Raw genomic sequence first — 23,452 nt, 5'->3', positions numbered from 1 at the left:
TAATACATATCCACTTCACTTCAACAAGCACTGACTAAATTCCATACACAAAACTTTAAGCAGGTACTTTGAGAATTCAAAGGTAAGTTAAGACCCATTCCCTGCTCTCAAAGAAAGTGGAAGAAACAGCAATCCAGTATAGTTAAAAATTTAATATACAACTAAAAAGCCATTGCTTCAGCAACAATTTACCGCTTGTCCACCAAATGCCAGACATACATAAGAAAACACATTAGGAAGTGAAATATAGGTAGGAAATTTAACTGGAGAAAAATAGCATCCTGGCCGAGAACTTCATGCGGGAGTACCTGGATTATAAGCTCTGCCATGCACACTGAGAACATGTTTGCTCCGTGGATCCATAGTTCTCCAAGAACAAGGTCACAGGACCACTCAATGGCTTGAGATCTTTGTGAATTTACAACTTTTTCTTATAATCCCAAAACCTCAAATCAAGAATTTCTTGCAAATGGTTTTGTTGACAAAGAAAAAAATCATATACCAGAAATTATGTAAAGATAGAATGAGAAGTCAATTATTTTTCTAACCTCCTGCACCTTTTCTGCCACTCTTTTTACTATATTTACAAAGGTTTCTTCCGTCTGTAGGTTCTCCCAGTTTGAGAAGTAAATGTGAATAAATAATTCAGTAAATATGAAATCCTTGTGCATCTTAGGAAGATCTAACTGGATATTCAATTTTTTAAAAAATGCCTATTCACTTTGCCAAACACATCTTTATCGAATATTACCTCTGCTCATATTTCTAGAGGAACATAATCTTTAAAAAACCCACCAAAATATTCAGTAAGGCTAGTAAGTTTTAGCATGTAACAAAAAAAATACACTTTATAGCTACTGATTGATGCTCATTATTGTGTGCAGTAACACTTACGCTATTTAAATTCTAAGATAAATGAAATATGCAAATATTTAATTATAGCTGTCTTAAAAGGCCCCAATAGCTATAAAATGATTCAAATACAACAAAAATGCAATAAGGTTAATTTAAACACAAGCACTTACTCTGTATACAAGTCTTCTATCATTGCAACAATAATAACAATGAGAGACACAGCAAATATCTGACATCCAGAACCAATGAGAGAGGAAAATATCAGTGGGTGACTTGACGGTCTGAATACATCTCCATGCACCTGCTTCCATCCATACTCATCTCCTAGGTCTCTATCCTATATACATATGTATGTAGAGAGAAAATTACAATTACAGTTGTAAATTTCTTCACTCCAAACTTAGAATTGTTTAAAGGGATTCAAAATATTGAGTAAAGACATGTCAAATTTAAAATAATCACTGCCTTAGTAACTTAAAATGTTAAAGTACTGTGGAATTTATGAGGCTCCAGAGAGTGGGTCCTGGCTGTGCTCAGGGAATCTCAAAAAATGAAAATAGAAAAAAACCTAGGCATAAAAAGAAATATCATGTTGGGAGAACAGCACAAAGACTCTATTAAGGATACTTTTTTGCCATTTACATCATGATTATAGCTCATTTATGACTTGAGGCCAAGTAGAAAGCAAAAATGACAGATATCCTAATATTGCAGATATGTCCTTTATAGTCTGGAATCTAAGAAAGCATGGGGGAAATACTGGATAGTTAAATAGTATTTAACTGTCCATAGCGTTTTTTAACAGGATTCAATTTTTCCTTTTCAATCTGAGTAAGCGAGTATCTAAAGCAGTGTTGTTTAAGAAATATCGTCTGTTGGGGAAAATTCAAATACTTTACAAAAATGAATAATGTAAGAAAATAAATTTAATATTAAGGAAAAAGGAAAGAAAGAAATATCAGTCATTCAGGATAATCAAATGGGGGAAATCTCAGTCAAATATGTTTGACAAGCACCAAATATTTTATCCAGCCTGATATTCACAATACACACCAGCATATTAAAATTAAAATTTAATTGTTTTCCAAAACTTATTTAATAAGAGTCTATATATATAGTCATTACCATTCTATAGAACATTTTTTTCTCTTTTCTCTTTTTATAGAACATTGTTCTATATAATACAGAACAAATCTCCCCTCTGCACCTATTAAACTAAATGTAAATTAATCCTTCCACCCACTCTCAATTTTATGCAATATTTAGCAGTATTAGAAGATACCAACACCGGTCCACAACCCCCCTCACTACAATGCTAAATTCAACAGTCGTGAAAACTTTAAAAGTTTGTTCTTTAAGTTTGACATATCTTTATTGGTAGCAAAATTTGACCTATCCAGAGATTATTTACAATGTTTATTTAGCACTTAGGGTGAACAGCCACATATTTTGCTGAAAATACTTTAATATTAGAGACCCCTCTGGGAGGTTTTATACCTTTCTAAAACCTGAAAATTCTGAATTCTGAAACTTATCTGATTTCAAGGATTTCGAAAAAGAAATTGTGGACCTACATTCTAGCATTCAAAACAACACTGAATTAAATGGTTTCATAAATACAGTGCAAAATGTCTGCTCACCATGTCATCCATTTCTTCTTCTTTACTGTATCGTGCATAATCCTTCCTTAAAGTTCTCATTAAAATCATTGAAACTAAGCCCACCAAGAATATCACCATCATGAAGGAGTTGAAGATTGAAAACCAATGAATCTAAAATAATAGAAAATGTTACCAACATGAAATATCAATCACAAAATCATTCACAGGCTTCATGATGACAAGGGGTATTAACGCAAAAAAAAAAAAAAAAAAAAAAAGTCTAAAATCTTTTACGTAAAAATCCAAACCTCAAAAATAACAGGGATGAGTATTCACTTTGCAAAAGTATTGGCTTTCTTTAGAGTAAGCTCCAGATTTATTAAAACACAATACTGTTTATATACATTTCCACAAACTTTGGCCACATAGCTTATGCCATTCATCATTACAGAGAAAAAACATGGAGTTAAACAGGCCTATGTTTTAACACAGGCTCTGTCAGTTCTAGTTATGTGACCTCAGTTTTTTAAATCAAAAGTGGAAGTGGTAGTATGCTCTTGTAAGTGACTGGCAAGGTTTAATTCTGTATGTAAAAAGTATGGCACCATGTCTAGCACACAGCAGTCAATACTCAGTAAATGTGAATTTCCTTCTGTCTAAGTGAGCAACAACCTAAAATCTTCTTAAAATACCAAGACTAAACCATCATAGTTGGCTGCCATGGACTTGGGTAGCTTCCTGAATGATCTGCTTCACTTGTCTCTGGTTCATCTGCTCCATCCTGTCATCATTTTTATCCTGCCTTTCCAAATTAACTCCCCAGGGTACAGAGAATAATGAGATAGCCCACACAATTTCCCAAAGTTCTCAAGACTCTTGAGGTTGATTTTACCTACACATTTGTCACAAAATTCCATCCAGGTTCTGGTTCAAATTACAAAGTAGTACTATGTCTCTCAATGCATCTCAGAATCCAGTAAGTCTGATTTGAACTAGGTCTACAGCACTGTCTGACAGTCCTTTCTATTTTAATTCCCCAAAGTGTCTTAGAGATAGTGCCAAAATTTCTATTCTCTTTAAGTCCTAATTCCAGTTATTTTTCTGCATTTATCCCCTAAACCTTTCATTTCTCCTTTCAAACTCCTAGAAGTTGTTTTTCCTCTTAAATCAATCTTTCCATTAGGTTCTAACTTACTCACTCCTTGAGGCATTTTGCCCCTCTCAGCTTGTAGCCCTAAACTTTCACCTTTCTCCAGTGTCAACAATCTCCAAAAATGGTACCTACTCCGTAGGGTTGTTTGCGGTTGAAACAAGACAATAAATGTGAAACATACAGCAGCATCATTATTACTACTATCTTTCAAGTGTTTGCTTAAATCTTTTGCTCCCTCACTCTCCCAATCTTTTTCTTACCTTTCTCCTTTCAATGCTGATACTTTTCAAATGAAGAGACTATATGTTCTTCTTCCCTCACTTACTACTAAACACAAAGTGATCTCACTTTGCTCCAAAAGATTTCTTTCAAAGGCCTGCTCTATATTCAGCAGTAAATGATCTGCCCCATTTCCTAGCTCTCCCGTCACATTTGACCTTTCCTAACACTGTACCACCCTACTTTACTGACGCTGCTCCTCCCACCCTTTCTGAACTTTTCCAAAAGCCCCAGCCTTGGACCTCTGTTGTGAATTCTTCAGGCTCTCCGAACTTTTTACTAGCATTCCAATGATGATGGCAACACCCTCTGCTTCCTATCCTCAGTCCACCCCAAATCTCCAGCCCTCTTTCTCATTCACATTTCAGACTTTTACTAACTACAATCTTTTCCACTTGAATGTCTTTCTGGAATTTCAGACTTAGACTGTCCTCAAACTCATGATCTCATATATTAACACTTACCTCTAATTTCTAAATTCTGTTAATGGTACTAACCTGTACCTTTGAAATTTTAGGATCTCTGGCTCTTCCTTCTTCTTAATCCTTCCTAGGTAATTACTATTAAGCTTTTATTTTCTTTCAAAATATCTCTTGTCCACTCCTTTCCTCCAGTGCCTCACCATCACCACCTCACACACTGACAGCACCTTCTAGTTGATTTTTTTTAATCTTTGATCTCTCCCCTTCTTTCAAATGATCCTGTAAAGAGTTACCCAGCAAATCTTTCTGAAACATCATGTTCATTTTTCACTTCTCTATTCTAAAATGTACAGAACACCCCCCTATTTTCTCTCATATCAGCTCTAAACTATTTTCCCTAATATTCTGTGATCCATGTAATATAGCCACCTCACCTTATATATCACTATCCAGCTGAGCTCTTTCCATTGTATCCTATATACCAATCAGACAGAGCTTTCCTCAGTGATACATGAGCACAGCATACTTACTTCTATCTTACATCCTGCTCATAATTCCTTCTAACACAGATTCTCTCCACCACTATAAATTCTGCCTATACTTTAAAGACCAACTTAAAAACCTCTTCCTCCCAAAACTTCTCATCTCCATATTCTAGATATTTATAGCTATATTCCTGCTCTAAACTTCTGTAGGTACATACATAGAACACCTACTATAGACTGTCTTATATAATTAGGGCAGATTTTTTAATTGGGCTGACATGTGTACATGTACTAGAGTGAACGTCAGGCCCAGATCTGTCACCCATCCTGAGGTTTCAGGCAAGTGATAAACACTCCCGAAAAACAGGAGACAGTCAACTGTCTCTGCTTCATCATAAGATCATTTGTTCCTTCCAACAATTTATTTATTAAACAGCTACTGAAATTATAAAGGAAACAGTGCAAATACTTTTTAAATATTTACAAGGAAAGGCAACAAATTTATCATAAAAGGATCATTCAAGATTTAAAAGGGCAGTCTAAAACTAGAGGCTCTTCCAAAGATTTAATTTTGTTCCTACTCTGAGAAATTAATAACCTAGAAAAGGATCACAGAAAAAAATCATATATGTGATTCATCTGTTTCAGTCAATGTATCAAATTCTTAGAGAAAGTTTTATAGTTATTAGAAATTAGAAAGTTTTACATTGTTGCCTTTAGTAATAAGAACACACCTAAAATGGTAAAGTCTCTATAAAGCTCTTTGCTATTTTCTAATCTAAAATACACACGTTCAAACCCAAAACCTATTTTAAAGTAGCACTAATAACCTGATACTTTATAAGATTTTTCCCCAAAAAAAGTATGAAATGCTGCATGATTCAAAATTACAGCAAGGGAAATATTTCTTAAAAGAATCAGATGTCACTAAGGCATTACTAACCCTGCACCTGCTGACTACAGCACCCCCTAGTGTTGCTAATTCTAAGCAGTATCCTCAGTTTGACATAAATTTTAGAACATTTGCAACAACTATATTACCAGTGCTGTCTCTTATGAGCACTTGTTATGTGCCGAATAGTAAACTAGGTGCTTTATATTTATTTCCAAATGGAATTTCATCACAACTCTTCAAGGTATAATCCCCGCACCATTATTAGGAATGAGCAAGCTAAAAAAACTGAGTAATTTGACCAAGTTTATATTTATAGTAAGTGGCAAAGCGTTTATATTCAACTTGAGCACCTAAGCCTGTGTAGTCACTTCATAAGGAAAAATTCCTACACTTAAAACACAATAGATCCCATCCCCTCCTGCCTACTTAAGGAAAATGCTGCAATAATTCTCTCCCTTTCTCTTACATCATCAGCTTTGCACTACTGACCCCTATCAATATACAAACATGTTTTTTTTATATCTCTGATCTTTCTCTCCAAGTCTCCAAATACAGCCTTTCTGCCCCAGTGACGGAAGCTTCACTCCAGTAGATGCTCAGGGCAAAACTACATAGAGTTCTTCTCTGCCTTTATCCTCCTATCCATCAGGAAACCCTGGAGACTCTAACATCTTCTCACCACCTACACTGCTATATCTTTGCTTAAGCCCCAATTTGCCTCTCATCTAAACTGTTGCAATAGCTCTTCATTGGTCTTCATGCTTTTCTCTTTAGCTCCATACAATTTATTCTCAACATAGTAATCTGAGCAATCCCTTTTAAACTAAGTAGAGCTGTCATTTCCCTGCTGAAAACACTACCATTCCCCTCTCTGCATTTGAAGTCCTGACAGCAGTCATGGATGATCTAGGTTCCTGTTACCTCTGACTTCATCTCCTACTACTCATCCTCCCACTCTGCTCCAGTCACATTGGCCTCCTTACTATTCTTTCCTCAAACACACCAAGCATGTTCCCACCTAACAGGCTTTGCAATGGTGTTGCCTCTGCCTGGAATAATCTTTCCCCCAGATCCCCACATCCCTTATTTCCAAATTCCTTCAAGATTTTGCTCAGAAGTCCCTATCAGAGGCTTACCTGGCCACCATCTTCAAAACTACATTTTACCTCATCCATGGCATTCTTGTCCCACAGCTAACCTTTTCTTTTTTAATGCACATACCTTTGAATACACTATACACTTCACCTATTATGTTATTGTACATGTCCCCATGAGAATATGTGCTCCCAGAGGGCATGGATATTTGGCATTTACTTCCTAGTATATTTCATTCAGTACAGTGTTTGACACATAGCAGGTGCTCAATATTGATTAAAAAAATAAATACACTGATTACTAGTGAAAATGTCAAAAAGCAGCCTTTTCCTCTTGGAACTAGAAACAAGGCAGAACATGGTACTCCAGTAGGGAATGTCAAAATTGCCCAAATGTTGAAGTTATTTTTGTGCCTATACCTTTAACTGGACCACCAACACCTTATTCAGAACTGCCCAAGCACTGTAACTGTTGAGAACACATGGAGGGAGATGAAGGCAGGCTTTTAGCTCCAGGAGTAATACATTAAGTCTTTCAATAAGGAGTACATTCCAAATATCTCTTTTTTTTTTTATCCTAGGCCCTAGGGGAGATAAGAAGTAGTGGTAGATTCAGATCTGAGATTACAAAAACTATGAACCATCTCAAAAATAGGTGATAAATAAATTTCAGAATTCCATTCCAAATTATAAAAGAGGCAAGTCGGGAAGAAAGTCAGAAGAATGGATGACCTGTTGTCTTTTCATCTCCATCCTTGAAGAAGGGACCCATCAAAATAAAAATTTTTTTTTTTGCATTAAAAAATGAAAGTTACCTGTATAAGACCTTTACAATCAAATGGACTACAGATCTGAAATCCAGCTTATATTTGGTGGATTGCATTTCTTCCTATTTTTGATGTTTTTATGTGGAAGGATTTCCTCTAGCAAAACCTGATTGATGTCCCTCCACTCTCCCATTCCATCACAGAACAATTCTTCCTCACATAACATTCTTCTATTTCTCCACACTTGTTAGACAGATGTCCATGTAAGAAAACTTACAATAAGCATGGCTACTGTAAATAGTGTTGCAATGAACATGGAATGCCTGTTTCCCTTTGAATTAGTATTTTTGTATTCTTTATGTAGATACCCAGTGGTGGAACTGCTGGGCTCTATGGCAGATCCATTTTTAATCTTTTGAGAAATCTCCATACCGTTTTCCATAAGGACTAGATCACTGTACATTCCCACCAACAGTGTAAGAATGTTTTTTTTTTTCTCCACAACCTCACCTCACAATAGCATCCTACTCTGCTACCAAACTCTTGCCATTTTGGCCACATAGATGGAGCTGGAGGGGGATGTGCTAAACGAAATAAGCCAGAAGGGAAAAAAAAAAAAAGACAAATACCAGATGGTGTCACTTAGAAAGCTAAATTAAGAGCTAACCCGAGACTACAGAATTTTAACCCTGACTATAGAACTGAGGCTCCCAGAGGAAGAGGGAGCAGGAAAGAGGAAAGACAAGAACAAAAGTAGGAGTGGGAAGTGGGGAGCAAACACTATAGACTATGGTGGTAGATTATGAGTATTTTGGTAGTAGGTGTGGTGTGCACTGACAGCTGGGGGGGAGAAATCCTATACTTTTAAAACACAAAGATGTAAACTAATGTTACCTCATTAAAAAATTAAGATATTCAAAAATACAAAAAAAAATATCAATGTCATGAAATACAGACTAAGGCACTATTCACTATCCCAGATAAAAGGAGAATAAAGAGACATGACCAAACGCAATACACATTCAGTTATTTCTTTTAGCTATAAAGAATACTAATGGGGCAACTGGTAGACTCTAAATAAAATCTATAGATTTTAACAGTATTATCAATATTAATTTTCTGATTTTGATCACTGTAAAGAATTTCTATTAGAGAATGTTTATAAGTAGGAATACTCAACTAAGCTCTTAGGGGAAAGGATACCATGTCAGCAATTACTCTTAAATGAGAAAGCTGAGGAGGGATAAAGAAAATGTAATAAAATGTCAATATCTGGGAAATTTGGGTGAAGGGAATTCAGAAATTCCCTGAATTAGGGGCTACTATTTTTGCAACTTTTCTATCTGAACTTTTGTCAAAATAAAATTTTTTAACTATTAACCAGAAAAAAGAAAACTTGTAATATTGCAGCACTGACTATATTAAGTACATTTAATTCTGAATTTCAACATTAAGCCCGTATGATCACAGACCTAAGTCGCTGTTTCCAATTTTAGTCACTTTAGTAATAAAAGTGCTATTTTGATGTCCCGAATATTATTTGCTTCCATGTGTATTCTTACTTGGTTTAAACCACAGGCAAAATGATGGGAGCTTTTGACTGCTTCTTTAAAACTCTCTCTCACCTTATGACTCTGAGCTCACACCCAAAATCACCATTAGTTAAATCTTTGGGCTACACAGCTCTAGCACAATGCCCTACATATGGCAGGTGCTCATTAACTTTTGCTGAAGACACACTGAGAGATTAAAATACACAATTTACCTACCCTGTGTTGAAAAAAGGATGGATCAAGATATTTGTCAAATCGATCTTCAAATTTTACATCTGACCTTTTCCATTTTACCTAAAGAAAAATTTTTTCATTTGAAAATCACGATGAGCAAACAAATTAATAATCTATAACAAAACTGAGCACTATTTGTAAAGATTTACACACGTGGAATAAGAAACTAGCAAAATAGTGGAAACTTGCTGTTATTTGAGAAGCTGAAACATGTATGATAAACAGTTAACCAACTTTCCTCTGTATTTACAAAACTTACAACTTTACTTAGAGGAATCATTTCAGTTCTCAAGTACTATTAACTACTGCTGATTTGCATACTCCAACTTGATGAATGTGATCATTCATCAAGAATAATGTGATCTAAAAACATAACCATGAAAATACATAGTTCAGTTAACTACCTACTTATAATGGTAAACTTTGCTGCAGCAAATGGTAGCTCCTGCAAATGCATAAAGTGATCTAATACTACAGAACTGAAGTAAATCTCCCTGTTCTCAGGAAACTCATTTACATACACTGAGGAAATACAGTTTTAATAACATTCTGTTGCATCCCACTTCAAGCTACATAGCCATCTATTAAAGTTCTAAATCACACTTAACTGTCGATATTAGGTGACAAACAATTCTTCCTATGTATTATTATTTTAGTACTTACTGAATATGACATTTGGATTTTAGTATTGGGAACCAGTTTCACCTTCCCTTCACTAGTTAGATTAACATCAACAATTCGATTTCCATTAAAACCTATTTCAAGTTTTTTGTAGGTCCACAGATAGTAATCTTCTCCATTTTCATCTGCTTCACCAACAATACCTACAAAAGAAAGAACACTTTTCACAAGGTAATATTACTTAATCTTCAAATACTTTAGATGGTAAAAGCTCATAAAAATAGTTTTATGAAAAAGCACTACTACTATTATTCCTTATGGTTAGAACAAGGTAAATATGCAGACTGGATTTCTACCCTTTGTTAACTACTTGGCAAACACAAACTTTGGTCAGGGAGTAGTGAAAAAGTTAGCTCAGCAAAACCTACCAATAATTTGATTTTCAAAGTTCATGCTCTGTCATTAGCATCACCTTCCTTTATAATAAATATCACCTTGCATGTATTTTTTCCTTACTAGCTCAAAATTTCAGAGAAGTGATACATCACCATCTGGCAAAGTTTCCTAGTTTGTAGTGATCAAACTGAAAATTAAAATCAAGGTCTCCAGAGGCTCAGTTCATCACTTTCTCTGATAACCTATGATCTACCCATTCCTACTATCCATTCTCCACATATGTACATATGGGTACTAAAACTTAATTGCCTCTTCTTTATACCTCAAGGCACCCAAGAGAGATACTCCAAAATATCTCCCTTAAATCTGACAGGCTCTGGAATCCCAGGGTTCAAAATACTTTCTCTTAAAATAGGCAAGCACAGTTGCCATGTTACCGAGGAAGCCCACAGAAAAAAACCCCTAAGGTTCAGACATGAAACCTGTAAGCAATGAAAAGAATAGGGGAGAAATCTGTTCTCTCATTCAAAAAAAGAGGAAAGCCAGTGGGTTCTCCTGAATCACAGGATCAGAAATCTTTAGTGAATATTCAGCACTTCCTACTATTCTCAGAGCTGATGACAGAAACATCTGTATAAATGTAGTACTAACTCAGGCCTTATATAAAATGCTTACTGGTCATATATAACTAATATCCCAAATGGTAATGATGAATGCATACAATTACATCTTGAGATTATTTTACTTACAAATTTCATGACAGTACCAAATTAAACAGATCAGATATGCTCACTTTATCATTTTGCTGCTCATGAATATAGCAGACTGTTAATTTGAAGAATTAGAATCTTTATCATAAATAAGAACAGGCATCAAAAGACCCCCCCCCCAAAAAAAAAAAAAACACTAAGAGAAAAATGTGATCAAATATGTTGGCTATGATAGCTGTTTGGCTATGCCCTGCATTTTGAATAATGTAATCAAGTCCAACGCAAATGATTTTTTTTAATTATGCACAAGTTTGTATTAACTGTGCTATACCTTTTTCTCCATCAATACAGACAAGCAATAGACCGAAAACAAAACAAAGTTTTAAACATACAGAGTTCTGGAAAATAACATAGGAGCTACAAGTTATTTAGGATACTTTCAATATCTAAAAACCATACTAGCAGTTCCACAAGAGAATCAAAAATAAGCTTCAAAATCCTACTTAGCTTCTTTGGTTTTATTTAATAAAAATAAATCAAAAGAAAACATGCCAGGGAGAAACCCACATGGCGCAGCAGGCCTCTCCTGCCTCGCCCGCTGCTCCCCTCAGCAGTGTCTTTGGTCCGTCTGCCTGTTCTGCTCCATGCTCTGTCTCTGGTGAATTCTCTCACCCTCCCGCACCTCTGACCTGTACCTCAGTTCTTGTATAAATAAATAAAATCTAAAACAACAACAAAAAGAAAACATGGGAAAGGGGCAGGGGGTATTTTGGATTGGTCAAGGCACCTTCTAGTTTCTTGAATCTGAAAAGTTATATTGTATAAAAGTTGTATTTGGAGAAAATGTGACATGTCTGCCAATGTCAAAAATCCTTCAAATAGGGGATCTTAAAATTGTTATTAAAGGCATTCTGTGAAAATGCATTTACAGATTCAGTATATAGAATGCTGAATAGAATCTTTATAGAACCTTTATAGAATCCTTTTAAATGTAACAGAATACGTACCCCATATTGGTAAGTCATCTATGTACATCTGGTACCAGTAGTGATTTTTTATAGCATATACAAATGCATCTCTCTTTTCTTTATCTAAGTCAACTTCACAGTAAGTAGCTGGCATCACATCATCTGCATGATATGAAAATGAGAAATTAGTGAGAAAACAACTCAAGAAAAAAAAACCAAGATTTCCTGAAGTTAAAATTTCTATTCATAGCAGTTCAGTCTGAGAGATAAATAAACGTGGGCTGGAATTCCTTTTTGGTTTAGGTTTGAAAGGATTTTAATCTTTATTTTCAAAGATTATCTGACTAAGTGAACAATGCTTTATAAAAAAATTATACATGAATTTACAAAGTATCTTTAAAATAAATTGGTTTTAAAGACAAAAATTAGAAGCTGAGCACACAAAGTTTTTATTGAACACATACAAAAACCTCAAAAATAGGATCCTAAAAAGAAGAATTTCAAGTTGTAAGATATCAAACAATCTTGGAAATACAAGCCACAAGAGGCTACAGAGTCTATGAGGAATTCCACCGGCTCTTCATAATTAGGAAAATTAAAAGGCAAACCTCTACCTGGCTGGCGTTACTGTTCATAAATTGCTCAGAAGTCCCCTAGAGATGAGCCATTTTTATTCCTGACTGCTTTCAAAAATATTATTACCAAATACTATTCAGATGATCTCTAACTTACAAGCCTTTCAAAACTATGTTTTCACAAATGTGCTTATGGTTTCTTAACAAAACATAATCCGAAAACCTGCCAATACTCTGGATGTCCAAAAAAGGATTAAATTATTTTGTATATTAAACAATTAGGAAAAATAAATCTGAACAAAAAATCAAAAGTAGTTATTTTAAGTTCTCCTGTCCTATATTGATTATTTAGAAACTTGAAGTGCTAATTTTCCCCAAAAGACAACTTAAATTTCTTAAATGTTGCTTGAAACTTCTTAAATATAAATTGTAGCTGAACCATTATTAATAACCATCTATAAAAACATTTCTACAAGAAGGCCTCCCCTGGTGGCGCAGCGGTTGAGCGCTAGGCTGCGAGGCTGCCAGCCTCCGCAGTGCCAGTTCAATCCCCGGCTGCCGGCAAGGGCCCCACATGGCGCGCAGACCTCTCCTGCTGCGCCCGCTGCTCTCCTCAGCAGTGTATTTTGTCAGTCTGTCTGTTCTGTTCCCCGCTCTGGCTCTGGTGAATTCTCTCACCCTCCCGCGCTTCTGACTTACCCAGTGCTTGTATGTATGAATAAATAAATAAATAAATAAATAAATAAATAAATCTTTAAAAAAAAATTTCTACAAGAGTTATAACCCCAGGCACCAGCAACACATCACCCCAGTGCTCAACAGAAAGAACAGCTTCCTTTCATTATATCGCTTAGCCCACAGTAGGGACTCCAAAACTTTGAAGTCAGGGAAATACTTGCACACTCAAAATAGGAAAACTGCTTTGTCTCCAACAATGACTCCCACACAGATTTTCTTTCTACTCAGGCCTTTTTAGGCAGCAAAGAATTTAGGATTTTCATGAGAAAAATAGGTTGAGCAGAAAAGGGAGGGAGAGTAAGAACATGAGGTTGCTATAAAGGGTTCCTACAGTAGCAGCTAGGAGAACTAAGAGGTCCCCAAATGGGAGTTCCATGGAGTTTGATAGTGAACAATGGGCAGCAGGCAATCACCCCTACAGAGGGGAAGTGAGAACCAAAGGAAGGCCTACGTTTGAGCAGCAACTCAAACTGCAGTGACTGTAGGAGGGAGACCTCACGATTACCTCTTCTGCAAAATCACTAACTCCTTGCTGTTACAATCAAACATTCACAGTAACTGTTATTAACATAACAGCAATCTAATGCATGACATTCTGATATACAACATGACATTTACCTGCAAAGAGCTTTTAAAAGATTCCTCCCAGTCTGAACTTTAGTTCAATCTTCTCTTTCCAAAAACATCATCCTCTCCCCTACACTCTAGCCAAACTCCACCACCTAAAAAGGTTCCCATTCACCTTGAGCTTGCAATCTATAGATTTTGTTTTTGCTTATATTGAGGTCCATCCTAGTATTGCCCCAATCCCCCTGCTCTCCTCAACAGAGTAATCCCCAATTCTGGAGATCCCCTAAGATCTCTAAGATCCCCTAAGATCTCTCAAGTACCACAATCCACCCTTTCTCTCCACACCTCTGTTATGGTCTACAGATCCGTACTACTTAAAACCCTGTACTAAGCTACTGATCTTAGCTCTGCAAAAAGACCATCAGGACTTAGAAGTATGCCCAAAACTGATTATATCCTTTTTACCTGTATATAGCAAAAACTAAACAAACAAAAAATTCTAACAAATTTTACGAGCATGGTTTTCCATTTATAGGGCAAAAGAAATCAACAGGCAAATTAGAATTGCCCATATACTAGTCACAAGTTGCTTAAGGACTTTTTGGCAATGACAAACTGCATATATAGTGGTGATCCCAATGTTATACCATGTAACCTAGGTGTATAATATACTATATATACACCATTTAGGTTTGTGTAATTTACATTCTGACATCAGCACAATGACAAAATCGTTTAATGATGCATTTCTCAGAACATATCCCCTTCAATAGGAACACATGACTGGTCATACATCTGTGTGTGAATGGTGTATGTCTAAGAATATCAGTATAAACAAATGAAATTTTGAGCAGAGCATTTCAGGATTGAAAAAGAGGCCTTAAAGAGGATCTTTCACAATGTAAAATCTAGAAATGTGATAAGAAGAAAAAATTTATCATTTCCATGGACTGTAAAAAGGGCCCGGTTAGTAAACTCTTAATGAATTCTTCTTGAAGTTAGGCAGATAAATACAAACACCATAAACAACTGAAGAGCCTGATTGCTTAACTGAAATAGCACCTCTCTCAGGAGGGAGCCACTTTGAAAATAACAAATGTAATTATTTCTAAATATGACAAATCATTGAGTCAACATTCTCTGTAACTAGAAAAATCTATCACCATAAATCACTGCTTTAAAATTACAGTAGGGTATATCTTTCTTAAGATTAAATACAGGTCGTCCCTGGTGGTGCAGGGGTTAATGTCTCAGTTCTATCAAGCTATCTCCAGTCTTTCCCACTGCTCCCCTCAGCAGTGTATTTAAGTGGATCTGCCTGTTCGGCTCCCCACTCTGTCTCTGGTGAATCCTCTCATCCCCCACACCTCCTGTCAGTTCTTATACACATCAATAGATATAGATCTTTTTTTTAAAAAAATTAAACATGAATTCTGAAGAGGATGTAACTTAGATTGACCGAAGTAAAATATTTTTCATGGAGGTAGGGAGGGCTTAGGAAAATTATAAAGAAGCAAATGTTAATAATGACTGGAAATTACACACCAATAACTCTATCACTAATCCCCAATAACATTCCAGAGTAATAATTGAATAGTGGTGAAAACACTGGGAAGAAAGAAAGTAGTAACTATTAATTATTCATGTTCTTCTCTGAGAATATCACACTTTACTTTCTCTTCTGATAACATAACTAAATTAGGAAATCACAAATAGTCTATCTCAAGTTCAGCAGCACTTGGCAAGGTTTCTCAGGAAGTCACAACAGACTAATTTGCAGAGGATGGATGTAAATTTGAGTTTTAGTATGGTTTCCACTACTTACTAGCCATGTGAATGAAATCAAGCCACGTAGCCTCTGTGAACCTCGGTTCCCTCAACAGTAAAACAATAAAATCTATATTCTCTACTTCCCAGAGGTGATATAAAGATTACAGTGCCAATATATTCACAGTGTCAAGTTCCTTGGAGCCACACACCCATTTGGGATTCCAATGAAAATGATATCTTCTTTACCTCCATGCACACTGACTCAAAATTAAGAGTACAACTTGAGAGGGTCCATGAAGCCCTGAAGTCAGAGCTTATGGTTCAACTTTGGTAGCCAGAGTGCACCATAGTGCCGGAATACAATATCTACTCAAAAACTGCTAAATAATAATAAAAAAAAATTAATGGAATGGGAAAAACGGTAAATTTAGCTTTCAATCATGTATGTAATTTATTATATATATATAGATTAAGTGTCCAACTTGACAGGCAGTGTAAACTATACAATTTTTTCCAGATGGCTATTTGGCAACATGTATCAAAAACTGCCTTAAAAATGTTTATATCCATGGGCCTCCCTGGTGGCGCAAGGGGTTAAGCACCGCACTATGAAGCAATCCGCAGCCTCGGCAGCACAAGTTCGATCCCCAGCCAGCCAGGGAGCAACCCACATGGTGAGGCAGACCTCTCCTGTCTCGCCCGCTGCTCCCCTCAGCAGTGTATTTCAGTCTGCCTGTTCTGTTCCCCACTGTCTCTGGTGAATCCTCTCACCACCCCCCACATCTCTGGCCTGTACCCCAGCTCTTGTATACATAAATAAATCTCTTTTAAAAAAAGTTTATACCCTTTGATTCAGTAATTGAACTTCTAGAATTAACCCTAGTAAAATACCTATGTGGTAGGATAGCAAAATACAGTTATTTCTATAGCAAAAACCACACCAAGAAAAGCAAGGAAGGAAAACAATGACCATCTTGTAATTGAGGGAAATTACAATACCCAAATTATAGACTACTGACTGTATAAACATATTTTTATTTTTTTAATATATTTCTTATATCATTTTCATTTTTGCACAAGGTATGCATTTTCATTTTGGTTATATTCTCCATACAATTGCACCCCCCTTATTTTGACCCCAATCCCTCCTCCCCGCCCCCCGCAGTGTGTCTCTGGTTTATAGTTGCATGTTGATTTTGATTTTTCTCTTTATTATAGTTATTCTTTTTCCTGGTCCCTTATTTAGGTTTTCTAAACTTCTGCTATGAGTGAGACCATCCGGTATTTTTCTTTTTCTTTCTGGCTTATGTATAAACACATTTTTAAAAGAATAACAATAGAAGACAAGCTCATAAGATATTAAAAGAGGAGTAGGAACTAATCATACATAACTTGTTCAGTTACTAAGTGCTCAGAACAGTATCTGGCATGTAGTAAACATTATATAAGTGTTAAATAAGTTTTAAAAATCATATAGATAACATGAACCCAATTTTTAAACATTTTAAATAATATGAGTGACTATAAAGAAAGAAGAACAAGTTAATGGTAATTACATCTAGTTGATTCTTAGCATCTTTATTATTTATCTGTAGTGTTTAAAATTTATATATTAGAAACTAATATACAAATGATATAAAATGATATGTCTGTAAAAATCAGAAATATAGAATATATTTCTGAAAACAAAAAAAGATATCCACCTGGGGGAGAATAATTTTGTCATTGGTTTAAATAAGAATTTATAAAAAGCCCATGCTTATGAAATTTGCAATTAGCACAAGATTTAAGGAAGTGCAAAAATCAAAAATTCAAAATACCAAGACTCAAGATTCAACACAAGATTCAAGTTATTTGGCCTGGCTAAGATACTTTAGTTGAAACCAACAGGACAATAAAAACCAAGGTAATATCAAGTTCCCAGATTTCCAATTAAACAAGGCATACTAGCACAGTCAAACATATCTTTCAAATGTCAGCAAAGAATGATGCATGCACAAAAAAAGAAAAAAGACGGAGGAGAAAAGAGATGAGCTAATTTTGAAAAGTGGAAAACAAATGGAAGATGGCAAAGACTACCAGTAAAGCAAGAGAAAGCATAACAGAGAAGCAATACCTACAAGAAGGAAAGAGAATGGTGTCACAGAACACAAGGGACACTCAGAACTTAGAAGCAACACAGATGTCATGGAAAAAATGTAGGGCTGAACACATGATGGAATTGTATAAAAAATATAGGTAGGTCAGATGCCTAAGTACTCTCCTCCACACAACACACAGTTTATAGTTGTTCAACAGGATTGTTAACAGAACTAACCAAATCACCTAGGGGCTAGTGCAGCACCTTGAGGTAAATCAAATCCTATAATCAATAAAATAATTTATCATTCCTTAATTTCTAATGCAAAATCATGTTGGAACTATAGACCTATATTATGTGCAATCAGTATTCATAATAATGACCATTTATTGAGTGTAAACTATGTAGCAGGTATTTTGACAAATGCTCAACATTATTTCATTTAACCGTGACAACAGTTCCATCAACTGGATTTTATTTGCCTCAATTCATAGGTCAATAAAATTAGATCAAAACAGGTGATCAATTTTCCCACAACTACACAGGAGGTGGGGTGCATGAAGTCTTTTTCTGACACCAAAGTACATGTTTTTCCACTCCACTATGGCAAGGGTCCAAGAGGCACCCTCTAAGATTGTAGGGTCCATTATCTATAATTTTAGAACATTCTACAATTTTACAAGGTAACTCTTAGAACCTTGCATATGGAATAGATACTCAATGCAGGCCTAGTGAGAAATACTCAAATACCCCTCTCTTTTTAATTTCCTCTCTGTGGTGTCAGTTTAGCATTTTATCTACTAGCAGTACATAAGACTATTAAGAAAAAAAAATGCATTAAATTTTAAGACACATCCCACATTAGACCTAAGACTATCCTGATATAATCTTAAGTTCCTTCAAATGTCTACTTAGTGACTTTCATTTTATGAAACAATATCAATCCATTTAGCTCACAAAATCTACCAGGTTAAAATAAAAGGGGTGTGTGTGTGTGTGTGTGTGTGTGTGTGTGTGTAGTGTTGTGTTTACATAAATAGTTTTTTTTGTTTTTACAATATTTCCAAAATTTTATTTTCTTATTTGGATATTCCTTTAGAAAAATTTTAAAAATCAAATACTTAAGAGAAGAAAGATTATCAATATAAGAATTGCCACAGTTCACATAGAAAAGGTTTGAGCTTCCATAATATTAGCAGTATGCTGTGATATACCTTGGACAAATCATTTCATTTCTGAGCCTCGCTAAGAGGAAATCAGATGACAATCTCCACAGTACATTCAGCTTTAAAATTCTACGATACTATAAATAACAACCAGGAAGCCTCATAAAACACTTTTCAAAGCTTGAACAACTTTAACCTTGAACAGGAAAGCAAGCGGCTACAGTAGAAAGAGAACTCTAATCAGCATTTACTATTTCACCTAGACCACTTAATTTAGCAGCTCCCTTACTAGCATATCTAATCAATACTTTGGGGGTACAAAACAGAAGTATCTGACCCCAATGTCAATAGTGCCAACATTGAGAAATGCTGATATACAATCTAATTTTTATTATAAGAACTATTAGGGGTTACTTACCTTTGAATTTAATATCTAGGCCACTAAACTCCAATTCAACTCCTTGAAGTGCTTCTCCCAGAGTTTCATGGTAATGACTGATACTTTTTTTTGACCCCACACAGAATGGAAGTGAAAAGTATTTATATGTCTCTTGGCGATTATGATAGGGCCCAACAGTATTCATCCATAAGACAACTTCTTCTTTATCTTGATACTGAAACCAAAAAGATAAAGAAGAATGTGTTTATTAATTTAATTCAAGTTAAGGGAAGTATTTGTTCTGAACAAAAATATACTACTCCTGTTTGAAAAGTTATAAATACTGAAAGCTTAATTTATTTTGATACCCAATGTCTACACCATAAAAAAGGAAACTCAGTGAATTTTTAAATTATAACCTCTGATTATGGTCTCAGGAGATGCACCTTTTCCAAACTTTGCTTCACAGAAAGTATTGCCAAGACAAAGTCCAATTACTCATAACAGTGTATTTATAACTAATACTTGTACTATCAAATAATAGCAAACCTAGAACCAATGATTAACCAAGCTAATGTGGACAAGGAAAAAGAAAACAAAATCAATAACTTATCCATAACTTCGTGTGTTAATCAATAGAAACCCCAAAAACCTAACATTGCTAGGAATAAAATTTAATCTCCTTTCCATGATCACTGGTCAAAAACTAAAGAAAGAAATGACAAAAAAAGAGGGATAGAAAGCCACAGTCCATCCAAGACCTCATTTCACTGTCTTCTTCATAAGTCTGGAAGATATGCATACACGCGCACACACACACACACACACACACAAAGCGAGTATATGTAATATGTATCTCTAGTGATGTAAACAGTTTCAGTGAATACTAGATACAGCTACATCTGGAATGTGATCCAGAGACTGTGGGCAGGTGACTTCTCCTTTTCAAGGTCCAGTGGGGGATATCCTAAAAATTTCTACAATTTCAAGTTTAAAATTCCAATGAACCTATGAAAAGCAATTATAAGAATAATTTTAAAGCTAGTAACTCAAGTTAGCAATATAAATTAAAGATAATGCAGGATGCAATTTAAGTCAGTAATCCACTGAACATTATTTTTTTACAAAGAAGCTACCATGTGCCAACATAACACAGAGGATACAGCTCTGAACATAGCATATCCTCTGCTCTGATGGACCTTAGAGTCTAAAGAGAAATATGGACACTGAATAAGCAATTATAATAAAGTAGGGTGGTATGGAGCATATAAAGAGGAAGTTATCCAACTAGCCCAACTACCAAATCCTTACCTTTAGTCCTCCATTTACACTGAATAATCATTTTCAATCAAAATCCACTAAATCTCCAAAAGCAAATCCATTTCACCCAAATCTATAGGATTCAAGTACTGTTCTAATTGTACCACCATTCTCTCAGACATGAACACCCAAACCCTAAGTCCTTTGGCACTTCAAAAAGCACTGATGTCTACTCTTATCCAAAGTCTTCAACTCTTTTCATTCACCATCACGCTAGGACTTAAATTTAATCACGTCATCTTCGATCATAATGTTTAGTAAATATCTCACTGTTGACATAAGATACGTGAAATATCTGTTATTAATAAAGTAACAGACCATCTCATTTTCTGAAGACAAGAGACATGTGCCAAGCACAAGTTTGAGTGTTCAGGATATACAGATAAAAAAAATATTACTCTTTTCTTTAGGTTCACAATGCACAGTAAAGCCAGACAAGTAAATGATTAACAACAAAGAAGTAAGTGCTATAACTAAGCTAAGGGCTATAGTAGCAATGGTAAAGGAATGATTAATTCTGTTTTGGCAGAGAAGGGTCAGGATAAATAAAGAAAATCCTAAGCTGTTTCAGGTCACTTCAGAAAAACTAGATTATCTTCATGTATGAAGGAATAAATCAAAGGTCTAAATCTATACAACCCCACTCGCACCTACTTTTTGCTAAAAAGATATACATAATTCTCAGAACAGTGTTCTAAACCAATCATTATAAAATTATCAGTGTTGGTATTAGAATTGACACCTGTTCAGTATGCAGAAAAGTCTATGTATCGTATAATGTACACAAAAGATACCTGATATGATGGAAAAACACTGAAGAAATGATGAAATATTAAAGTTCATTAATAACATAAACGAAGTCTGAAGTATGTGCACTGACTGCAAGAGAGCCCTTTCAGAGAAATAAGGAGGGGTCACAAAATACATCCATTTAAGATCAGAAAGCTGAAAGAAGGCTTTACCATTAATCCTGACAGTCTTCAGAAGATAAATATTTGCATTAAAATACTTTGTGAGAAAGCAAAATCCAGTTCTGAAAAGGTTGCAAAAATCGCAGTTTCAATAGTTTTTAATTATTTACTTTAAGCACATATATCAGATTTCTAATACAAATAAATAAAAGTTTATTTTTAGATAGTCTCTAGCGGTAACTGCTTTCTCTCTCTCTTAAAATAGCTTTGTTTTTAAATAAACACAGTTTACCAGAGTACAGCTGAAAATAGGACAATAAATTATGACACGTCCTAAAACCAGATCTATATGACAGCACTCACAAATGCACTTATAAAGACTTTATTATCCTTATAAATTTACAAATAAGTTTTAAGAATTCCTATACACCCAAAAGAGATGAAGACAAAAGGTTGTCATTTGCCAAAGTAAAGGAAACAAAGATTTCTGAGATCACTTGGGGTAGAAGTGTTTAAGGTAGAGGCTAGGAGTGTTTTCCTGTACATTACCTACCAGCGGTACAATGGGCCACAAGGACAGGGGATTTTAGCCCATACATCTTAAATGAACAATGGTCTGAGTTTGTTCATTGTGTTTTAAGCAATAGGTACATGCTTCCAAAATTGCATATTCTTGTTCCTGATATCTCTAATTATTCAACTCATTCAACAAGCACTGATTAAGTATCACTTGCTGTGCCCAAACAGTGTATGGGTACGTAACAGACTAAAAAAAAAAAAAAAGTTTTGACTTATGATCTTGAGGAATGAAAAATTCAAGACTACAGTGCAAACAATAAAATGCTTTCAAGATTACTGTGCCCTGATTGTTGCTTGTTTGGTTGGCTGGTTTTTTGGTGCTGACATCTTTACGTAGCAGTGCTATGAATGAAAATGTTAAATATAAAACAAGCAGAAAAAGCAAGGACTAGAGATCAGGAAGCTCAGATTCTTTCTGTGACCTTGGGCCAGTCAGTGAGCCCCATCAGGTCACTAGGAAAATCAAAGTGTTGTATTAAATGATCTCAAGTCTTCCTAGTTCTAAAATTCCATGATTCTTAACTTGAAATCTTTTTAATGGAGTACTGTGGACTCTTAGGAGACATGCTAATCTAACTCTAGAAGCTTAAAACCAAAAAACATAAACCACGCCTTATGCATCTTTCATTCATCTAAAGAGTGTCTCTTCAATCATTATTAAGAGCCTTTCATGAAAGTGTTCTTAATTTTTATTTCACTGTCCTGTAATCCATACATGATTTGACTTTTAAAAATTTTGAAAGGAACAGATCTTTATATATTCTAGATGCACATACTTTATTAGTCAATAGCACATTTCTTTTTCATTATTCTGAGAATATTAAAAGAGCTTTGGATAAATAAATACATAAAAAAATGACAATGGTGAAATGGTCAGCTGAATCCTAATTCAGTAGATAAAGTAAGAGAAATAGGGATTTGTGGAAATGCATAGAACAGCTGTCCCTTAAGACCAGCTATACAATTTGTTGGGCCCAATACAAAATAAAAATGCAGTACCCATTGCTCAAAACTGAAGAATTTCAAAGGTGGTAACAGCAAAGCATAAAACCAAACACAGTCTTTACATGCCTGCACATATTGTGTGGCTGGGCAGGTTTTATGCCTATTAAATCAGTGCTTGTCCCTCTTTTATGCCAACCTAAAACTCTCTTCAGTAACAACTCATTAAGGGGCTAGATTTATTCAAGCATTCTTTAACTACTTAAAAATACCATCAATACAGAGAACTACTAAACTTAATACAACTGTTTCACCATCCTATTTTTAGGATAAAGGGCTAAAAAGCATATCCTATAAGCCTACTTCTACCCCTACTGTTTGTGTGGCCT

At 35.1% G+C, this 23,452-nt stretch overlaps 1 protein-coding gene across 2 annotated transcripts in view; it reads right to left on the bottom strand.

Annotated features, from left to right (window-relative positions):
• The window catches only part of TM9SF3 (transmembrane 9 superfamily member 3), a 57,799-nt gene that overhangs the window by 31,401 nt on the left and 2,946 nt on the right, over window positions 1–23,452 (bottom strand). For both annotated transcript variants that reach the window (XM_037497511.1, XM_054690704.1), the window contains exons 2-7: window positions 19,351–19,546; window positions 12,073–12,195; window positions 10,002–10,162; window positions 9,321–9,398; window positions 2,496–2,627; window positions 1,026–1,192 (exon numbers count right to left, since the gene is read on the bottom strand). In XM_037497511.1, the coding sequence (XP_037353408.1) occupies window positions 1,026–1,192; window positions 2,496–2,627; window positions 9,321–9,398; window positions 10,002–10,162; window positions 12,073–12,195; window positions 19,351–19,546 (857 nt within the window). The remainder of the gene's footprint in view (window positions 1–1,025; window positions 1,193–2,495; window positions 2,628–9,320; window positions 9,399–10,001; window positions 10,163–12,072; window positions 12,196–19,350; window positions 19,547–23,452) is intronic.

This window comes from Talpa occidentalis, unplaced genomic scaffold (assembly GCF_014898055.3).
Source record: "Talpa occidentalis isolate TD23 unplaced genomic scaffold, MPIMG_talOcc4v2.1 talOcc4.8, whole genome shotgun sequence".
NCBI lineage: Eukaryota > Metazoa > Chordata > Mammalia > Eulipotyphla > Talpidae > Talpa > Talpa occidentalis.
This window is presented reverse-complemented; position numbering and strand designations above follow the sequence as displayed.